Source organism: Olea europaea, chromosome 16, assembly GCF_002742605.1.
Source record: "Olea europaea var. sylvestris chromosome 16, O_europaea_v1, whole genome shotgun sequence".
NCBI lineage: Eukaryota > Viridiplantae > Streptophyta > Magnoliopsida > Lamiales > Oleaceae > Olea > Olea europaea.
In genome coordinates this window covers 2666358-2689598 of record NC_036252.1, presented here as the reverse complement: position 1 = coordinate 2689598, position 23241 = coordinate 2666358, and the positions used below count along the sequence as shown (strand labels likewise).

The window sequence follows — 23241 nt, the reverse complement described above, 5'->3', positions numbered from 1 at the left end:
TTGCAATGTATGTTATTCGAATTTTTTGGCATATGCCGTATGACTATGAATCATTTGAGATATCTATTGACTTTAAGTAGTTTTTTTTTTTTTGTATTTTACATTATATTGTATGATATTTGATTTGATTTTATATAAATATTTATTAAAATTAGTGGCAAAGAAAGATGAAGGCCGATGGGGTCAACGAGGAATTTGATATATTCATATTTGTAAAAGAGATTTCGTGCATGGTCACCTCCATTGCGATATTTCTCCATTTTCATACACTACTTTATTTTATCCAATCCAACTGATAAAGAAAAGAAATTGAATGATTTAACAAATTTTAAAAAAAATTACATGCAAAAATAAAAAGAAACAAAAAAAAGTTATTATACACTTTTTAAATTAAATTGAAATAATTAAAAGTAAAAATAAATATTATTTAACTAAAATTGAAAAAATTGTAAAATAAAAAGAATTAAAAAAATTTAAATCGAAAAAAGTATTTATAATATGAAGAAAAAAGAATTTTTTTAAAAATTTAAATATATATATATAAAAACAAAAATAATTAAAGTTATAAAAATTAAATAAAAAAATATAAATATTTTTTAGTTAAAATTTAAAAAATTAAGTTTTATTATAAAAAAAATCAAAAAGAATTTGTTTCAACCCAAAAAAATTATTTACCAAAAAACAAATTGAAAAAAAAAATGAGATGGAGAGAATTCTCCATCCCACTATGTGTGGAGGTGGACACATTATGGAATGAGAGAAATATCTCCATAAACGGAGGGATTTCTCTATGTGCAGAAAGGGATTTCTCTCCGTGCAAGTAGGGAATTTTTATTTTCCTTTTTTTCTTTTCATTTTGTTTACATTATAAATTTTTTTTTTCAACTTAAATTTTTTTTTTAATTCCTTTCTCCATGATAAAACTTAACTTTACAATTTTAACAAAATAATTTTTATATATTCTTTATTTAATTTTAATAACTTTCTTTTATTTTGTTTTTATTATAATTTTTTGAATTTTTTTTAAATTTCTATTTTCTTCATATTATAAATAATTTTTTTTGATTTAAAATTCTTTTTAATTCGTTTTGTTTCATGATAAAACGCAATTTTTTTAAATTTCATTAAATAATATTTATTATTAATTTTAATTTAATTTAAAAACTTTATAATAACTTTTTTTTATTTCTTTTTATATTTGCCTGTAATTTTTTTCTATTTTTGTTTGTAATTCTATTTTTTTGTTCTCTAATTTCTTAAGTCATTTAGTTTGTAACTATTATGTTACACTAACACAAATAAAAAAATTTAAATGATTTAACAAATTAAGAAAAAAATTGCAGGCCAAAAAAAATGGTATTGTAAAGTTTTTTTAATTAAATTGAAATAATTAAAATTAAAAATAAATATCAATTATTAAAAATAAAAAAATGTTAAAACGAAATGAATTAAAAAGAATTTTAAATAAAAAAAAATGTATAATATGAAGAAAAAAAGAAATTTTAAAACAATTTTCAAAAAATATAATAAAAACAAAATAAAAGAAAGTTATGAAATTTAAATAAAGAATATATAGATATTATTTAGTTAAAATTGAAAAATTAAGTTTTATCATGACAAGAAAGGAATTAAAAATAATTTTAAATCGAAATTTTTTTATTTATAATGTAAACAATTTGGCTGACCAGAGATTGACATCAATAATTAAAAAGTATTTCTATAAAGGAGAAAAATTAGAAAAGTTGCAATAAAATATTTGTATAAAATGGAGTAAAAGAGTCGATTTCTACATTTAAGTGATTAACTAAAGAGGTCCTGGTAAGAATTTCATAATCATACACGAAATTCAACGAAAGACATACAAAAATAAAATGTAGGAGTTTTGCCCCCTTGTTATTTGTCTTTTTTGATCCTCATCTCGACCTTATAGAAAAGAACTAGTCAATGCTACGTGCGATGCACGAGCTGTGCATGAATTATGGTATGGTTAACGTATGTATTAAATATGTTTGAAAATATATGGGAAGATGGAATTATTGGCAAGAAACTAACCAGCAAGTAATTGAGATAATAGTATATATATTGATGTGTTTGATTGTGATTTGTAAATTCATCGTAGTTAATCATGTGTTTGGATTACAGTTAATAATAGATAAGAGAGAATAAAAATTAACTTCATTACCATCGTTAATTACAAAGTATAACCAAGATAAACTAAATAATGACTATTTTTTGGCATGGACGATGTAGGGATTACATTTCATATACATCATTTGTCATCACTTTTTTGTTTGGCAGCGGTTGATCAAGAAATTACACGTACTTAACAAAATAGAATTCCAAGATCAAATTTACAAAGAGGACAAATTTCACAAAACGAAACAGCACAAATTTTACAAACCGAAACAGCATGCTCTTGTCAAAAGGTTGGTTTCGCAGAAAAGATTTCAACCATCATTTAGTCCAATTTTTCTTTTTGAGCAAATGGATTTGTGTTTGAACTTATGTTTTCATCACAACATTCGAACTGGAACTATCATTGGAAGATTTGAAAATGACTTTTTTCGCTGGAGGTGACCAATCTTTGACCAATCTTCTTGATAGTCTGTATTAACGTTTTTCCCAACCGCTGTAACCACAATCTGACTGTCAACCCTTGTTTGGATTTTTGGTTCAAGACTTGCATGGTCAATATTTGTTTGGTTTCTTGTCCTGGACTTGTATGGTCTAAATCTGTTTCGGAGATGATATCAAATCTGTAATTTGATGAATTATGTTCATTTTGCGGTGCTTTTAAGTAGAAAGCTCATTCAGTATCCTGCATTTTTTTAGTGATTGCTTCGAAATTTGTCTTTGAACCCTGTGTGTTAATTTTAAATTGTATTAATATTATTCGACTAAAATATGTATTGAATGGCAAAATGTTTTGGATTTCTTACAAATTTGGTTTCCTCCATCAGAGACTGTGAAGTTGTAAATAATAGTTTCTCAACTGGTTCACCAATTGCATTTGCACTGAATGATCCTGTGACATCTGAAAGCTGCACGTATGCTCTAGCTCTGAAGTGAATAAGAAATCAGTACTAGTAGATGCAAGAGTAATAAAGGGAAGTAGAAAGGTCATGCATAAGTAAATATTTTACCTGCACCAAATGAAGTAAAAAATGAAAAGTAATTAATTGTTAGTGTATTTTATTGAAAAATAGCTTTGGAATTGGGATTCTTGCAAAAAATACAAAGATATGTTTCTCCAAAATCAACATTCGATCATCTAAAACAGTTGTTGCAGGCTATATACCAAGATTTGCTATCAATTTTGTCTGTCGTTGCTGTGCCGTTTACCTAATAAAACTTTTGTTATTACTAGTATGAATATACTTAGAGAAATTACAAGAAAAAAAATAAATAATATGATTGAGTATATCTTGTAATATATATCTCTACATTAGGAAATAAATATAGGTTGATTGAATAGCACACGTAACCTTAACATTACCGCTAGAAGGCATCCCTGAAGATTTTGAATATGAGTGAATTTACTTCGTACAGGTAGAGAAAGATTCGTGGGGCTTTTGTCCATGTATGATTTTTTAATACAAAATCATCTATTTTAATGAAATTTGTTCTTACCCTAATCAAAAGACATGGAGATAATTAGTAACTCCAATAGTAATGTGTGGAAAAATAACTGAGAGGAAATAAAAAAAAAAAAAAATATATATATATATATATAGCACTTTGTACATACCATTCTGTCATTTGTTTTACTGCGTTGAAATGTGTATTTATAAAGAAAGTGGAACGGATTTTCGTGGACAATTTTAAACCTATATAATATCAATATGGAAAATGTATAAAGAATGTAACATATGACTTAAGAGGAGTTTAAATAATACAATAGGACATACCAAAGAATTATGTAACCTTTAGACATGTTGCAAAGATGACTAATTTTTTGTCAATAATGTCTGCTATAAGTAAGTATTCTCTGTCAACAAATGGATCCCGAAATGTAAGCATCATAGTTTTGAAATTCATGTCTAGAAGTATGATATCTTGCAACCAAGTTTGGCTGCCATCTTTGGATTGGATCAATCGGTTGGGCGTCGTATCAACTGCAACTGCAAGTATATTTGAAAATTTGAAATGAGCCATCAAATTTTCTTTTTTCTGAACATAAGTAGTACAAATTTGAAGGAAACTATATTACCGTATAATCAGTTTATGATTATTTAAAGTCTATGAAATTTTGTCTTACTTAAATCAGCATCTATATCCATGTATTGTTCGAGTTCATGAAACTGTGTCCGTTGATATGTTGAGAATACAAATTCTAGAATATCTTCATTCAGTTCTTCAATACAAGTTTCTCCAAATATTGTCCATTGTAGAGAGCCAGTTGAATATCTGTAGTTTGTCGTATTGTTCTTCACATAAGCTTTCGAAATAGTATAAGTTTTTCCCGGAACAAGTTGATCCTCAAAAACAGTGATATTGTAATCATATAAGCTAGCCTGAATAATATTACCCTGAAAAATGATGAGGAACATTATAAATAACTGTAATATACGTGATCTTAGATTAATAAAAAAAAACAAAAAATAAAAAGAAATGAAGAAAAAATGTATGAAGAAGAGTTATCTGAGTATCCATTAACATCAAATGCTGGTACCTTCCATTGCCTTGTCTCGAAGGCTTTGGTGATTGTTTTTCAACTACAATCACCTTAGCTTTCCATTTTTGATTGTTGAAAATAATTTATGGTAGAAGCTGGTACTGTTCTTCCACTGTGGCAATTTTGCAACAGAATAATAGAGGCAAAATACGCACAAAAGGAAGATTTCTATTGTAAATGATTTTGAGATATACAATTGACAAATAAAAGAAGATATATATAGATATGTAAAATTATATCATATTTGGTTTCCCGTACTTTATCTTCCATTCTTAATTTTATTTTATTTTTTATAAAAATGTAATACAAGTATGTAATGCGTAAAATCTTATTATTAGCCATATACTGTCATAACTTGTTGTTTACATGAGATATGAGGATTACTTATAATATTCATTTACTGATAGTACAGAAATAATGTGAGTTCAAGGATTTATGGTTAGAGCAAAATATGTAAAACTATATTTTATTCGTTCTTCCTATTATAAATTTAATAAAATGACGTTAGAATTTGGATTAAAAAAGGAAAAAGATTAGGATTTACACGATAAAATCTTATCATACCCATACTCTATTGATTCATAATGACTGAACATAGGCATGGGTTGGCAAAAGTTTAAACATGGTACAAGAATGACTCTAAATTAAACGAAGTTGTATTCACTGGGGAAAAAGCATTCATGCTACAAACCTTCATTGTAATGGAAGGAAAATTTGATTCAGTTATTTATTTAGCGTAAATAAATTGAATTGTAAATATCTAAATACATGTGAATATGTTGATATATGATTTTGTGTATGAAATTGAAGAATTCAAACAAAGACGTAAATTTGAGATTGTATAAAATGTGTGAATAGTTTGTATTTCATAACACAACAAAAGTACTTCATTGATTATTAACCAAATGCATTAAATAACAAAAATATACAGCTCACATGTGACAGCTTTTTATCTTGTGGTTGGTATATAGCTCATTTATTATATTTTTAGTCCCAGAAGTTTATACATTTAGCAAGAGAAACTACCCACAAATTTAAACAGGAGAAGCTCTGAAATTGGCCGAAAAAGGTAACAATTTTACCCAAAAATTTACAATCGAAGAAACTTATACATATCTGCACAAATCTGTGTATGGGTAACAATTTTACTCATAAGACCTCCGTGATTATGAAGGCTTGGGCCTCCATAATCACGGAGGCAACAAGGCCTCCAAAGTATGGATATAGTGATTCCTATGTCTAATTTCATGTCACGAATTGTCTGGACACGGAGATAAGATATTTTATTATCGATTTTAAAATATTTATGCATGTATAGGTTATGAAGATATAATGTTTATTTCGAACTCTTAATAAAAGTCTCTCTGTTTTTAATTCTTAGATTCACTCATAAATACGATATGATTTTTGGAATAATTTATGCAGATATCTCTAGAATACATAATTTTTTCAGATCAATGGTTTTCTGCTACAATTATCCAGTATCCAAATTTTGAATATCTTAAAGACTTTGTAAAATTTATAGATTCGAATCGGCAATTTTCGTTGATGTGCAGTAATTTTTATAGATTTTTTTATGGAGTTTTCTACAAAGGAAAAAATGTACAATTTAGTTATAGATTGGTGTATAAATTTATATTGAGGCTTGTGAATTGTGGGAAAAATGATGAAATTTGGGTAAGGTTAGACGATCGTGTAGCCAGATTTGGTATGCAATAATTTTGTCTTATTACTGGATTACATTGTCATGAACCATCCATGGACATTGAAGATACAAATGATTGTCTTAGAAATTAGTACTTTAATGGTACAAACGAATCAATATGAGAATGCATTTTGAAGCATTCCATACTTGCGAACATGAAGAAGATAAATTGAAGCTTGGTTTAGTCATGTTGGTCGAATGTGTGTTGACACCTGCTGCAAGATAAATTGATTATAGAACTCTTGACATGGTTGAGCATCTGGATGAGTTCCTTGCATATCCATGGGGTCGCAAAACATATTTGATCTTATTATATTCATTGAAAGCATCACAATTTGAAAGAATGCAATGGAATGAACAAACAGAATGCAAGTATGCGTTACGTGGGTATCCACTTGCATTTCAGGTAATTAGTCTCAATTCTTGTATTGACTTATTATGTACAATTTATTCTCATAAATTTTTTTTAAATATATAATATTTATTTTTAATTATCTTGCAGTATTTGATATATGAAGCATTTCCAAAGATTGGAAAGAAATTTGGATGTCGTAGACATAAAGCACCACAGAGTCCAAGAATGTACAAGTGGAAACCCAACCAATTTGTAACTGAAAAAGAGATAAAACATTTTTTGTTTACTCGTAATGTATGTTTTTATGAATGTACAATTACTCTCACATTCAATTATCTTAAAATTAAATTAAACTCAAAATCAACGATTTTGGTATTTCATTTTGATTACAGATTCAAGTGATTGCTGTGCTACAACCTAATAAAGAAAAATTACAAACTCTTTGGTACAAAACTCTTTCATTTCTAGTGGATAATGGACACAGTAGATTAGATGTGAATGTAAATAAAGTATTGGATAATGTAATACAACAAATCCCAAACAATATATATGTGCAAGAAACGACGATTCCCAGTACTTCTACATCTTCACCTGTATTTGGGTCTAGCTCTGTTCCCGGTGGCTTCAATTCCCTAAGTGAAGATAAAATGGAAGAATTGTTGGGTATCTACAGGCAACACATAGCATTAGATGTGTCTGGTGTATATACCAACTTAAATGTAGAATTTGCTGAAGAATCAAGAGCTCACTTCCATGCGGTTCTTGAAGACCAAAAACAGTTATTTGAGGAGTAAAAAAATGGTAAGAAGATTACATGCAACATCATTATCAGATATTCTTGACAACCAAAGGCAATTTTTCCAACAGCAACAGAAGTGGCAGGAAGATAGATACCAGGGTATGCAATCTTATATTGACACCAGTTTAAGTTCAATGAGATCCTGTGTCAATGAACAAAATCAGGAAACACTGAACACATTATCTGATTGGAAATCAAACATCGAAGCCATCATAAGTTCCATGCAACAAGATGTCTTTCTTGATACAAGTGTTGTTCCTCGTGATAAATAAAAGGATATATCAACAGCTGAACAAATTGAGAGCTCTGAAAGGTCGATAAAAGAGAAACAAAACAAGGGGAAACAAATACAGTCTTCATCATCTTCAGGTTGTCCTTGGAAGACTATCCTATGGAAAGATACATAAAAATTAAAAATTTTATATTGGAGAATTAATTTGGGTAACAAATCTAATTTTACTCGTATTAGCTCAAATGTTCAAGTTCTCTTTTGATTTATTTGAAATTAATTAAAATTATATCATACAGTGCATACTTGGACGATGGCAGTAATAATATTTTCGGAAGAGACATGTTGAAAACTCTAATGGAACAAAAACATGACATAAATATTGTTGTAAGTAAAGTCTATGAATTACAATAGATTTTATTTTATAGTCGATATATATAATCTAATTTATATTTATTTATTTCGTCAGAACATTGAGTTAGAGTTAAAACTATTGAGACGACTCATGAATGATAGTTGTCCGCTTGTTTGGAAAGAATATGAAATTATGGATTTCAAATTTGAAATGGAATGTGCTCGTCACATGATGTGGCATATTGACACCGAAATGGGAACAACCAGAGGTGAACCAGATGGAACTCTTTTGCAAAGTTATGTGAATGGCAAATCACCTATATTTGGTTGTCCTTGGATGAGATACAAGTATATATTAATTCCGTGCTCATATCTGGGCAATAGCTGATACCTTTTCTTTGTCAATATTCCTGAATAAAAATTCTAAATATATGATTGCAGTAATAATGTCCACACACCGAATCAAGTAAAAGTATATGCAAAAGCTTCATTGACTATGGTACAAGCATTATTGAAGACTACGACCTTTTCTTCTAGAGGAGATATAAGGAAACATAGGAATAAACAAATGGAGCATGAGATTATACCCTACCTAAACTGTGCAAACAATGAGTAAGCATTTAAGCGGCTTGTTTTTTAGCAGAATATTTAATTTCCCAAACTTAGTCATTTAATCTAACACTAAACTATTTCTTCCACAGGCCTAATTGTGGAATTTTTGTGCTCAAATATATAGAATGCTTTGTTTTGGGATATCCAATTGAATCAGTTTCGTCGGATAGGATGAGCATATATAGACGAAAGATTACGGTAGATATTTGTGATAACGAATACTTTCTTCATCCCCGTAAGTCCTAATTGTAGCAGATAATCAGAATATACTGATTGGAATATTATGTAATAAGGTTGTGCTTTTTATCCTTTCTTTTGTATCTTGTCACATCAGTTTATGTGTACATAAAATAAGACTACTTAAACTCAAATAAATAAAAATATGTTGAACATGAAATATTATGAAGGACGTGTTTAAAGATAATGATATGACCCTTTTGTATGCACCATGTTGAAGAAAAAAACGTATTAACAAGTAAAGTATAATTGAAACGCATAATTACATATAAGAATAACTAACCTTGTATAGCTCAATGTTATTCTCCTTGACACAAGATGGATTAACAAAGAAAATATCCTCTTTTAGGCTAACAATAGATCGACAATCCAGTTAAGCAAAACTTGTAATTATAGACTTGTTAAGTAGTATGTATCAAATTCAGAATTTCAAGGCAAACTACATTTTTTTGTGCAACAATTGTGTGATTTTTTTCATCCATTGACTTTATTACAACTTTTATGTTTTTTTATTGTTCTTACTTTAGATAAAGTGACATATAACTGACCATGTGAGAAGACAAGTTCAAGCAAATATAGTCCAACGAAATCTAAAGTTTGACCTTGAGCTTTGTTAATGGTCATTGCAAAACAAGGACAAAGGGAAAATTGAGTTCTCTTAAATGGTACAGAATATTTATCTCCTTCAAGTGGAATAAATGGAATTCTAGATAAAAATACTTACTTTCCACGATATTCACCTATTCCAATTTCAGTTAAAATAACATTTCGTTTAAATTCTCGACAAATAAGTCTGGTCCTATTACACAAACCTTCTGAAGGATTAATGTTATATTTCTTTTCAGTACAAGTTCATGTGGAGAGATGCCATTTAGAGTTAGACTATTCAAAAAGTCCTCACGAATAAATCCTTCTGTTTTATCAATTTCTTCATCAAAATTAAAATACGTAAATATCTTTCCTAAAATTTCTTTAACTAACATATAGTTTATTACATCTACATGTTCATTTTTTGGAGTAAAAAAAATTCTATTCATCATATTATTTAAATTGTCACCATATGTGTGAAAATTAGGAAACACAATAGCAATTAGTTTTTTCAATTATTCAAATTCACTCTCAAAATCTATTATTATATCTGAAGGAAGCTTAATCATGTGACATGTATGTTCTCTTTCAATTTCATTTCCAATTCTAAGTAAATATTCACAGAACAAAGGATCTAATTTAGCTCTCATATTCTCGGTCAACGGTAGTTGTGTAAAATATTGCCATAAATCTGAAAAAACTAAACTGGCTTTCATGATATCATCTTTTGTTCCTCTTTGTACTACTGACAACACTTGTCGAAAATCTCCTTCGAACACAACAACATTTCCGTCAAATGGCAATTCACATTCAGTAATATCTTCTAACATTTTATTCAAAATTTCAAAAGCACATCTATTAATCATTGGTACTTCATCCCACACAATTAATTTTGTCATTTGTAAAAGTTGACCAAGTGATGATTGTTTACTTATTGAATATCGTATATCAGAACTTGTCTTAAGTGAGATTTTAAAACGTGAATGACCAGTTTGCCCAGCCGACAATAAAGAAGCAGCCACTCTCGATGATACTGTTTCTAATACAGTAAGTTGTCAAGATTGTACTACAACAAGTAATGCCTTGTACAGAAAAGTTTTTTCAGTACCTCCTGGACCATCAATAAAAAAACTCCATTTTTATTATTTACAACACAGTCTAAAACAACATCATAGGCAGATTGTTGTTCCTTATTTAGATTCTCTGTAAAATGCATGTCACACTAAACATTAATATTTGTAGTCTCTTCTGAAATCATGTTTGCTAACACATCAGGATCGTTCACAATAACGTCAAAATCTACCAGACCAAAATCATTTATGTTTGTACCAAAAACTTCCAAGAATGAATTTATACATCTCAAAGCCCTAATCTCGGCATCACATACTGTCATGCTTGTATGTAAAAAATCTTCTATCATGTACACTTTAAATTTAACCCATAAATTCCTAGGATTTGCAAGGTTACAAAAAATTAAGACATTAGCAAAGAGGCGACGCAATGATATAGGCATTTGATAGGTGATCGCCTTATTTAAACATATTTCACAATAATTATTCCCACCTATTAGACCATGTAAAAATGTAGCTTCGCGATAAGTAGGCACAACAATGTTATTAACTGTTCTTAAATCTCAAAAAGACTTAGGCCCTTTAACATGATTCAATAAAACTCTTATAAAGTATCTCTCGCCCTCAGATGGATTAGCAACAACTATTCTACCAATAACATTTTACTCTTTTTTAGGACTCCAAACTCGAAAATATGTATTCCATACAAAGTATGTAGGAAAATCCTTATAAAGTAAAGTTCGTGCCTTTTCATTTGAAATATTCATTCTAAAAAATTCAGTTAACATTGTTCGTTGGACGGAGTCTTTATTTATAACTTTTGATAAATCATCTGTTTCACTATATGTAACCAACTGAGCATCTTCAATATGTAACTGCAAATAAACTACAGAAGGAGATATGTTGAATAAATCAAAACTAAAAATTCTCCATATAACTTTCGGTGCAGATATCCATCTAGCAGTTTGATAATTCGAAATCTCATTAATATAATGCTCATTGGTTTCTTTATTCACAGTAAAATTAACACGATCATGTCTTTTATATACATATTTGTATAAGTATTTGACTGTTTTAACAGAAGAACATATTTTAACATTAATGTGACAGTCATACTTAGCCAAAATATAAGGATTATATGGTGCAACCCATCAATTGTCTAGTACAGATCCTATGAACCTAACAGTAACACTATCGTCACGACCCCTATAAAGTGGATATGAATCACTACCTAATGAAGTATGCAAAATGTATTCTCTTGGATACTTGTTTTTAAAAGTATGGTTATTTTTCATGCACACATTTATAGGATTTAATTGTCCACAATGACCATACATCATATATTTGACCACAGTAGCATGCAAGTGAGGATCTCTCTTTGGATCCGGTATTTCATAAGAAATAATTTCGTCAATTTGTGTAAAATTAGTAATCTTAAAACTCATTTTAAATATCAAGAGAAAATGAACATGAGGTAGACCTCTTTTTTGGAATTCAATGACATACACATAGGTAGCTATAGGGCCTAGAATTTCTCTATTAAATCTGTTTTTAGTTTTTCAAGTTTTGCTCAAAATATTCCAGCTAACAAATCTGGCCTATTTTGTATTTTATCATTGTGCCTCAATTCTTGTTTAATTTCAAGCCAATTTGGATTGCATGTTATTGTTAAAAATACATCAAATTTTCCATATCTTTGAATTAAACACATTGCATCCATATATCTTTTAGTTAAATTTCTAGGACCCCAATAAACCCTGTAGGGAACACAATTGATTTGCCAACTTTATAGCCTCTATTCTCACCATTTTGTATACTATCTACAATTCCTTGGTAAAGTTCACCTCGTATTGTCTTTTGATTATTACGAAAATAATCTAATCTCGCAATTTCAATCTTAACATACATATCCACTATATATTGTTGTAGAAGTCTGCATGTATGAAGGAATACAAACTTATCTGAAAGTCTGATTTGAAGTTTGTAGCAATAATATTCACAGCACGACACAATAATTCGTTTCTCACCTCTCTTTATAACTGAAAGGAAAAAAAATTAAAGTCACAAAGACAGATCTAGAAATGACAATACATTTATGCGCTCTAAAAATATTAAAGAACTTTAATGGTAATAAAGCTTACCACGATCTTCCATCTCTATAAGTTGTTCGGCCGAATCAATGTGATTGATTTGTATGAAATCTTCATGGACTATTAAAGTATTCAAATTTACTTTTTCGATACCTTCATGCCATCCAGGTTCGCCATAGGTAAATATCAATGGATATTGAAGTGGATCATAACAGCCATAGTAGTAATTTACTCTATGTGCATTGGAATGTCCATAAATTAATATATCACGAGTCTTTATGCTTGCAGATGGATCCTCATCAACCCATACTGCAGCCACCTGTTCACATGATGACATGTTATATACTCTCTGGTCGAGACTCATATCAGACCTCAGCATGATACAACATGAATTAAAATTAGAAACTTCACTTAATGATCGAAAGAAACGATAATATGGATTTATCTTTAAGATATCTATTAACTTTTTCAAAATTGATTCACTTAACATATTTGAAATTTGTATTCTATTACTAATTTCATTATCAGTATCGTAAAAGTTTAACTGCAAATACGTAGGATTTTCATCAGTAGGTAGAAGTGGATTTATAAAATGATATACCTATCCCTAAATTTTGAACGTATATACACATCTATTATTCTTGCACAAATTTTTATCATATTTAATACCAAATGAAGTGAATGTAAAATGGTTGTTGTAAGTACGAGCAACTTTTTTACAAGCAATCGCCTCACATGAAGTAGAAGTAAATAGCTCATACAATTCAGGGAAAACATTGTTTAGCTGTAATTTAACCTTTCCATCACAACAACAAAAACCCTTACTTTTTTCGTAAAACTTTTTTGCACCACAATGTTTACAAATTGTACAAGACGAAAGAATATAAGGTTCAATTGCAATATTTTGTATATCAATTCTCTTAGAACGATCTAAAATAATAGGAACATGTGAACCACATTGAAATTGCATATTGTCATTTTCATATTGCTTTTCCACATTAATGCTTTCATGAACACGAAGATCCTTCTGTAATTCGACAGACTAATCAATAGAATCTAGAATCATAAAATTAGTATAAAATCGCTGAAGACAACAAAAATGCAAAAAATTGGATTAAAAAATAATTTTACAAAATAAGATGAAAGGAAGTGCACTACAACATAACCAAATAAATAGTCGGATGCAAAAAAAAATTTATAAAAAAAATATTCAATCTACGAAACTTGCTGTGAACTCAGGACAGCATCTCATCCTTCTTCCTCACATATGTGTAGAACTTGTAGATACTTCTGTAATACTAAATATTTACGTTAAAATTACATAAAAAAAGTAAAAAATATTAAATCAACAAGAAATCACATTTAAACAACAAATCATACCTATATGTCTCTTATGCAATTTGTCTTTTTGTACCCTTAGCTGAATTACAAGTTCATAATCGTGTGCTTGTTTGGATAAGTCCAGCATTCTTAAACGAGCACGTCCGCTCTTAAACCAATTATAAACATTCATATCAGAGATTTGCTCATGCAACGATAATTCAAAGACTATCTGCGTGATCCTTGACTTGCTTGGAGTTTTATTCTCTTGATTAAATATAGATCCGAGAACTTGAAGTTGTACAGATGTAGACGTCAAATATTGCTTACCCATTGTATTGCTGAAAGAAAGAAACCACAAAAATTAACTCAATAAAATTCGAAACATAACTAAGAGAATGCATATTGAAAACAATATCCTCAGACAAAAGAAGTCAAAAAATGAATACACTTCCAAGACCCGAACAATAGAAAATATATCGAAAAACAGAATAAAAGTAAAAATAAAACCCACCAACAACAACAGGTCTATCGTCGAACAAAATATACACGTAACTTGAAGACAGAGAGAAAACTGAAGAATGGTAGGGATGGGAAAGAGACGACGAAAATAAGAATAATGATTAAAATAAGGATAAAGATAAGTGCTTGCACGAATGAAAGGAAAACAACGTCATTTTTCCGTTCAAAAGGTAAAATGAAAATGACACAGACAGAGAAATGAATAAATTATACTAATCTAAGTACTACAATTAAAAGAATTTTAAAAAAATAAGTATACTTATTCATTTTTCTATATTATATATTATAAATTTTTATCATCACATAAATAGAAATTGCAAAATTTTAAAAATACTGTTAAGAAAGTTCGACTATTGATTAAACTTCATACAACAGAAGAAACTCATGTTTAAACGAAAATATAACTTCATATAAAATTATGTCCACAAAAAAAAAATATATTGAACTATTGTAATAAGAGCTAAGAGAAAAAGGAGGAAAAAATAATGCCTCTGTAATTACGGAGGCTCAAAGGGCAAGACCTCCATAATTACAAAGGCTCAACGTGCCTCTGTAATTACGGAGGATCAAAATTCATTTTTGTCTTTCTTTTTCTTTTACTGGCTCTTAGTACAACAATTTAATTTCATTTAATCAACTTAATTTTTTTAATAGATGTGATTCCTAAAATAAATATATAAAATATAAATCAATTTTTTTTTTATATATACAGAGATTATATAAATCCTTCAAATGAGCAAAAATGCAGATAAATAATAGACACATTAATCACATTTCCAATCGTAACTTTTTGAGTGCAATCAAATAATGTGTGAAACATGTTAAGATCAAATAGTCACTCACATGATAGTTCAATAATTTTTTTCTCCTCACTTTTGTTTTTGAGAAGAGTAAGATCAAACTTTTTCGGTAACATATTGTCCATTTCTACAACCCGTAAACCTCCTGTCAAATCTGAAGAAAAAGAAAAAAAATAGAGGAAGTACATATCCTCTAACTTAAATAGCTTATCGTGTTTTCAAAATTTACCTTAAATTTCTTCTCACATAAAAGATTTACATATCTTTGTTTGCAGGTGCTCAACAAAAAGAAAATCAGGTGTCTATCTACTCTTTCTTGATTATCCTAGCTATTTTTTCAAAACTAAATTTTGCACTTTTAACTTATATCGTGTTTATTGAATATAGATGGACTAAATTCAATATTCAATTCTATTAAAAATCGAACACAAATCATGAATTTCTTACCAAACTTCATAATATTCTTCTACAACGACATACAAGATATTTTCCTTTTTTAAATCATATACAAAGTTTATCTTACAGACATGAAACTTCCATTAACAAACTTTATAACTTGCCTATACTATAAAATCTACCTTAAAATCTATATCAGAGCCTCCACAACGTAAATAACAGAGTTCTTCTAACAAAATTTTCATTGTAGTATGCCGAGACAGAATGAAGGTGCTACATCGTTTCTTCATAATCATTACTCCTTCACAAAACCATAATACCCTTTTGGTTAGTCACACAACAGTTTCTTCTCTGACATTTGAATAGATGCACTCTTAATACCTCTCTTATACTTTTTAATGTATATGTACAGATGCTTCCCAGATTCTTTATCAACGATTGGAGACACCAACTTGGTGACACAGTACAAGTAACTGCATATGATGGTATAATTGTCACAATACGATTGGAAAGAGATGATGGAAGAATATATTTTGCCGATGGATGGAAACAATTTTTTGACCATCATAATTTACAGGATGCTCATGTTTTGATATTTGAATATAACGGAAACTCCACATTCAATATGACCATTTTTGACCATTCTAGATTAGAGGTCACATATGAATCTGATGTTCCTGAAGAATACAACGTTTCACATACAGATAATCCTGCATTTGGAATAACACTAACACCTCATCACAATAGCCACCGAAAAATTGTAGGCGTCATCTTTAATATCTCATTCTACATTCATCTCTTCCACATAAATTTGATTCCAAGAACAATAATTTATTCATTCATGATTTTTCAGTGTATACCAAGACAGTTCTCTAGATACCACCTACCAAGAGGTGTACGAAGTGTTCAAATCCATGATTCTTTACATCACAACTGGGAGCTCGCCACAAATTTATGACCAAACGGTCTAATAAGATGTATGACTATAGGTTGGACAGATTTTTATTTTTTTTTACAGAAAAAGAATTACAAATGGGCGATACATGTATTTTCGAACTTTTAAACAGTGAACCTCCAAAGTTTATCGTTTACAAAAAAGACCATGTTGGTGGAAGTTTGACACGTCTATGAGACCTCTTCACTTTCTTCTAAATGAATTTGTATACATCGAAAATGTTTTATTTTCATGTTAATCCATGTTAATCTATTCTGCTATTTCTACACCCAATTCTATTTACTCTCTTATTTACCAATCCATTCCATCCACATTTTAATGATTCCCAAATATCTAAAATTGAACAATACAACACCATTCCTTCATTGGAACTCCTTAATTGAAGTATAATGTTCATAAGAAATTTGCACACACATTATGCAAATAGATACATTGTTTCACCAAAACATTTGTTTTATATTCATTTATATAGAAACCACCATAGGCGTATATTTCATTTTATTTTTTTATATTTTGATACGGATCAATTGCATACCCCCCTCCCAAAAAGAAGAAAACATTAACAGCAAAAATTCAAAATGAAACAATTCACACAAAATGCAAGAAAAAAAAATCAATCAAACTCCGTTAAATGAAATTGAGTTGCAGAGCGTCCAAAAATTTCAATAAAAACAAGAATAAGAACTAAAATTCAAAACAATCAGACCTCAATCAATCCATACAAAATATATAATAAACAATCCTAGTTCACTCCAGAGTTTGTGTACAACAAATCAACATCAACGTCGAGGTTCAACGCTATACAAGAAAAATAAAAAATCAAATCACATGAAAGTAGATTTCCCCTGCAAAAACCATCGCAGGAAAAATCTCTAGATATTACTATTATCACGAACTAAAGAGAAGCTGAAAACATTCTCCACCACTATCTGCAAACTACAATAAGGTCAGCAGAAATAACGTTATTCCATCTAGTAAGAGCCAAAAAAATATGTGTCAATGATCGAACAAACAAAGAAAGCAAATACAATAAGCACAACAATTGGAGCACAGAATATAGAAATCCCAAAAAAATAAAAATAAATAAATAAATAAATTTCGAACTATAGGATGCCTCAGGATTACGAAAGAAAAGAATATTCAAACCCAAAATATAAAATCAATCAAAAGAAGAACACAAACACAAAAGTCCACAACAGATTGGAAGCCCCACAGAAATCAATTTGAAAAAATAATACAAACTATAAGTGGGAAAAAAGAAGGAACTAACTTGTTAGAAAAAAGCAGCCTGAAAACACCAAAATCCTAGCATTAGATACCAAGCAAATAGCTGAAAAAAGTATAAAACAGATTAGCGTATACGTCAAAAAAAATAGAATAGAAATAGAAATAGTATACATATACATGGAGAAAAGAAAGGACCCAATGAAACTTAGAGAGAAGAATCGTAAAATGGAGAGAACAGACAGTAGCGTGTGAAAATGGAGAAGAAGAAAGAAAGATCCACTTAATTGAGGACAAGTGGGTGCTTCACTGTAGCTTGCAGTTTTTTTTTTTTTTGGTTTGCAGACGGCATCGTTTTTGCTCTAGAGATGGAAAAAAATTGCTACAGTGTGTGAAAATAGAAGAGCAGACGGCGTCGTTTTTGCTCCAGAGATGAAAAAAAGTTGCTACAGTGTGTGAAATGGTAGAATATACCGTTTTTTCTACAGTAACTAACATTGCCCTTTTTATATAGTAGTGAAAACCATAAAACCTTTTCAAAAATACGAAAACTCCTTGAAAAGATTCTCCAACCGAAGAACCCATGAAAAGTACAATTCATCTAAATGCCAAGTTAACAATCCACAGCGTATCAAAACTGTAAAATTCTCCATCGATTGGAGAATTTCAAAAAAACCTATTGAATTGAAAATCCGACCAAACAATGTTGATGTTTAGGCTAACAAGGCCAAAAATAAAACCAATATAACCAGGAAAATAAAAACAATGCATGGGTGCTGTCTTTTGTTAATATAATTGATCAGAAATTCAATGTTGTATGGGTATTGTCTTTTGATAATTGATCCATGTGATGTTAAATTCAATGGTTCACGTGTACACTCTCCATGCACGAAGAGTGTAGTCTGTGCACTTTGTTCGAATTTTTTTCTTTTCTTTAAGTTAATAACAACTCCAATTTTTTGATTTTTAGAGAAATTTTAAGGTTATTTGCTTTTTAAGAAATTTTAGCCAAATTTATTGGAAACGTGCTAATAAACAAAAATCAACAGCAAAATAATAATACAGGAAGAAATATACATATTGAAAAAAATTATATTCTCAATCTCTTAATTATAACACAATGTGCTCTTCCATTGTTAAATGGGAATCTTGTTGGATTCTGTAAATTTTAGATGGTTATCATGCTTTTAAATATTTGTTAATTTTGCATCGATTAATTCTTTTTGGTTGCGTCAATTCTTGTCAAGAAATTTAAGAATTGGAAAATGTAATTTATATTCGAATGTTGTTTAAACTTTTCTTCATAGATTTTTGATAGAACTACACAGAGAGAAGACAGAAGAGAAGAAGAAAATAAGATGTGATTTTCGCATTTAAAAAATGCTATAGCGAGACAAAGTGGAACAAAACACTGTCGATTTAAAAGAATTAAAAAGAATTTTAAATCTAAAAAAATATATATTTATAATATGAAGAAAAAAGAAATTTAAAACAATTTCTAAAAAAAATATACAATAAAAACAAAATAAAATAAAGTTACAAAAATTAAATAAAGAATATAAATATTATTTCGTTAAAACTGAAAAATTAAGTTTTATTTGAAAGAGAAAAGAATTAAAAAGAAATTTAAATTGATTAAAAAAACAATTATTTATAAAGTTAAAAAAAATAAATTGGGAAACAAATTTTTGTCTCCATATGTCTCCGTGCACGGAGAAATTTAATTTTTTTTTTGTTTTTTGTTTTATATTTGCATTGTTTAGTTTACATTATATATAATTTTTTTTCAATTTAAAAGTTTTTTTAATTCTTTTCTCTTCAATTTTTTTAACTTACAAGTAACTTTTTCATTAAAACCAAAAAATTAAGTTTTATTTGGAAGAGAAAAGAATTAAAAAGAAATTTAAATTGATAAAAAAATAATTATTTATAAAGTAAAAAAAACATGCACGGAGAGTTAGAGAGAGATTTTTTTTAAGCTAATATATTTTTATATATAATAACTAACTACAATGATAAATTTTTTTTATTACACTTAAAAAACTAGAAGCAATTTTTTTACTTATAATTAACTCTTTACATTTTAGAAATATACTGAGCTAATATTTTTTTTATTGAGCATGGAGTGAAGAAGATGAGACTTGGTAAGAAGTATGGAAAGTTGCGTGTTGCAATAAATTTGAAGGTACACTGTATAATAAAATATATATTGAGACAAACGGCGTCCTTTTTGCTCCTCCACTTCAAAAAAATAAAAAATAAAAATTCTAAAGTGAGATAAAATGGATTAAAATACTATTCACTTCAATAGTGTCTTAAAATATATACTAAGACAAACGACGTCGTTTTTACTCCCCCACTTGATAAAAACAAAAAAGCTACAGTGAGATAAAATGGAATAAAATACTATTCACTTCAACAGTTTCTCCACATTTCCCTTTTTATATAGTAGGGATATACAGTAAGTTTTACTAGCTGGTTTGAAATTTCTTGCTTTGTCTCCCATTTTATGGCTTTCGTTGTAATTTGACATAAAAAACTGACCAGATCAAAACCATGAACTGAGATTGATTAGCAAAAGAAATTATATTTTTAGGGTTGATGATTTGATTACACAGCTTTATTAGGTTGACAAATTGAATGTAATTAAAGGTTTATTTGGTCAAAATGCACTTTTGACCGGTGGACTATGAATGTTCATATTGTTTTTATAACTTTAGGGCATCCAAGGGGCCAACAGTTCATTCTACAAATCCCCCAAGCTTTGCTTCCCCCGTTCGAGTGGAAGCTTGGGAAGTGGGTAGGCAGTTAATACAATGAAATAGAAACCATCATCCCAGGCCTTACTTAGCACCACATTTACTTGTTTTTTCTAGAAAATTGTGGTAGGGGCAAATAAAGTAATCTTAATACCTGGATAAAAGTCCATAAAAGACACAGGATTATCCTAGGCCTTACTTAAGCACCACATTTTACTTGTTATTTCAACATTTTGCACTTTTGGAGTTTTATTTCAATTGTATCCTTTGGATTTAATTTGATTGATGCCATAGTGTTTTAATTTTGGGTTCCTATGAATATGAATTTCTATGGTTTGGTTTCTACTTTCTGATTTTTGAAAATAGTTAAATAGGATTTTATTTTTTTATTTTTTATTTAGGGGAATTTACAAAATTGTCACCAAAAATGAAAGTTAAAAAAAAAATGTCATTTTCACTTTTTGTGAGCAAAAATGTCACATTTTGGGGGTGCAAAGTCCAAAATACCCTTAATCACACATTTCTAGTAGCATTAAATGCTTGATGTGAAGGAAAATCATTGACTTGATAGAAAACATGGATAAATGTGTATTTTATTGATTAATATGAATTTTTGTTAATAAAAAATTATCAAATAAATTAGAAAACGAAACAAAAACAAGAAACCCTACATCTTTTCCATCTTCTTCATTTTCATTGATCAAGAAGACATTTGTGTTGCATTCTACATCCACTTTGAGAGGTTAGCAATTACAAATTAATTTATATTACTTTTATAACTTTGTATTTGTACATATTAAATATAACATGGGCATATTTATTTGAAATTACTTTGAAAGTATTATACATTCATTTGTTTGATTTTTTTGGATCCTTAATAAAATGCCATTATCACCATCGAGTAATTTCTTCCATTACCACCATTAAGGTCTCTTTAATGACAAGGCCAATATGCCATTTTCATTATGTCATTTGGTAGGTGAATAATAATGACCACACTTAATATGATGTGTTGAAGAAACTTCAGAAATTCACTGCCGTCTGCTTCCCGACATTCTCGACAGTTAAACTGTCGAGTTCGACATTTACAAATCGTCGGGTTAGACGTTTAAGATGTCGAACCTGACATTTCGAAACTGCCGAGTTATAGAATATTACTTTCAATTTGGATACTTCAAAACGATACAAACCCTTGATTTGAACTTTTGTTATTGTACTGATTTACGTATTACGAAGTGTGAGTTTCATGCTATTAAATGCCAACATATTGATTCCGAATTGTTACCATTGCAATCCCAACATTTCATATATGAATAATCATTTGAGATTCGTCGTGTTGCATGGGGGAAATTTTGTTCATACGGATGACGAATGGAAGTGGAGAGGGGACAAAACTACTTCCATTCTGGTGCCAAGAAGTATTACCGTAGCCGAACTTATGTTAAGGTTGAAGGAGAAACTTGGTATTCTTGATCCCCGTGCTCAAATTGAATTGAAGTTCAAAGTCCCTAACTTGAATATACCTCTGGCTGAAATATGCGACAATGAAGACTTAAATTGGTACGTATCAGTGCATAAGGAAAGTGCTATCTGCGTTACTGTTTTGGAATCCGATCTCCCAAGTGTTGACATGGGAAGGGATGCAAATTTTGAAGATCCTTCGTTTGTCGCGGTAGATGTTCAGCAAAATGTGGAACATGATTTGGTGAATCGAATGCATAGTGTCTCAAACAATAATGCACTTGAAACACATGAGTATGATAACGGGAGTGCACCATTAGATGAGAACTTGGATAACCCATCACCTAGTTTAGAGGCTGCTAATTCTGTTGACGTCGAGGACGAGCACTCTTTGTCACATTCCAACGATTCAGATGGATATGAATTTATGAGAACTGTGACTACATCCGATCTTGCCGAAAAGGAAATATTCTTCAGGAAGAAAGAGTTGTACTCAAAAATTCGTGCACTTGCTTTGAAAAACAAGTTCCAATTTCGGGTGAGCCGGTCAAGCATGAAGATGTTAACCGTTGTATGCGCCGACCGCAGTTGCAAGTGGATGTTACGTGCTTCTACTGTGAGGCAGTCTACAATCTTTGTGATCCGTAAATTCAATAATGTGCACACATGTTTCATCGATTTTCGCAGTAATGCGCATCGACATGTGACGAGTGCTGTAATTGCCGAGCATATTTTCGAAAAATTGGATAATCCGAACCGATCGTATGATCCGAGCACTATTGCACGTGACATGGAACGTGAGCTCGGTGTCCAAATAAGTTACAGCAAGGCACGTAGGGGAAAGGTGGCCGCTTTACATATGCTGCATGGGACACCGGAGGACAGTTTTCAGAAACTATCTTCATACTGTCACGTACTAGGTGAGAATAACCCGGGGACGGTAACCCACATCGAACTTGATTCTCGCGATAGATTCCATTACTTCTTCCTAGCTTTTGGTGCAAGCATTCGTGGTTACATGCAGTACTTGAGGCCCGTAGTTTGCGTTGACGGTAGTCACTTGAAAGGTCCATACAAGGGTACACTTTTA

General features: G+C 29.7%; 1 protein-coding gene across 1 annotated transcript; it reads left to right on the top strand.

Moving 5' to 3' along the window:
- The first annotated feature begins 16016 nt into the window (after positions 1–16016).
- LOC111412488 (B3 domain-containing protein At4g01580-like) lies at positions 16017–20735 on the top strand. Its single transcript, XM_023043427.1, has 4 exons — positions 16017–16079; positions 16165–16512; positions 20063–20116; positions 20652–20735. Exons 1-4 carry the CDS (start codon positions 16017–16019, stop codon positions 20733–20735), a joined length of 549 nt encoding a protein of 182 aa, XP_022899195.1.
- The last annotated feature ends 2506 nt before the right edge of the window (positions 20736–23241 follow it).

Coding starts and splice junctions, on each gene's coding strand:
- LOC111412488 (XM_023043427.1), top strand. CDS start 16,017: ATGAAGGTGCTACATCGTTTCTTCATAATCATTACTCCTTCACAAAAC. Junction 16,080..16,164: donor AAAACCATAATACCCTTTTG/GTTAGTCACACA, acceptor GTATATGTACAG/ATGCTTCCCAGATTCTTTAT. Junction 16,513..20,062: donor ACAATAGCCACCGAAAAATT/GTAGGCGTCATC, acceptor CATGGAGTGAAG/AAGATGAGACTTGGTAAGAA.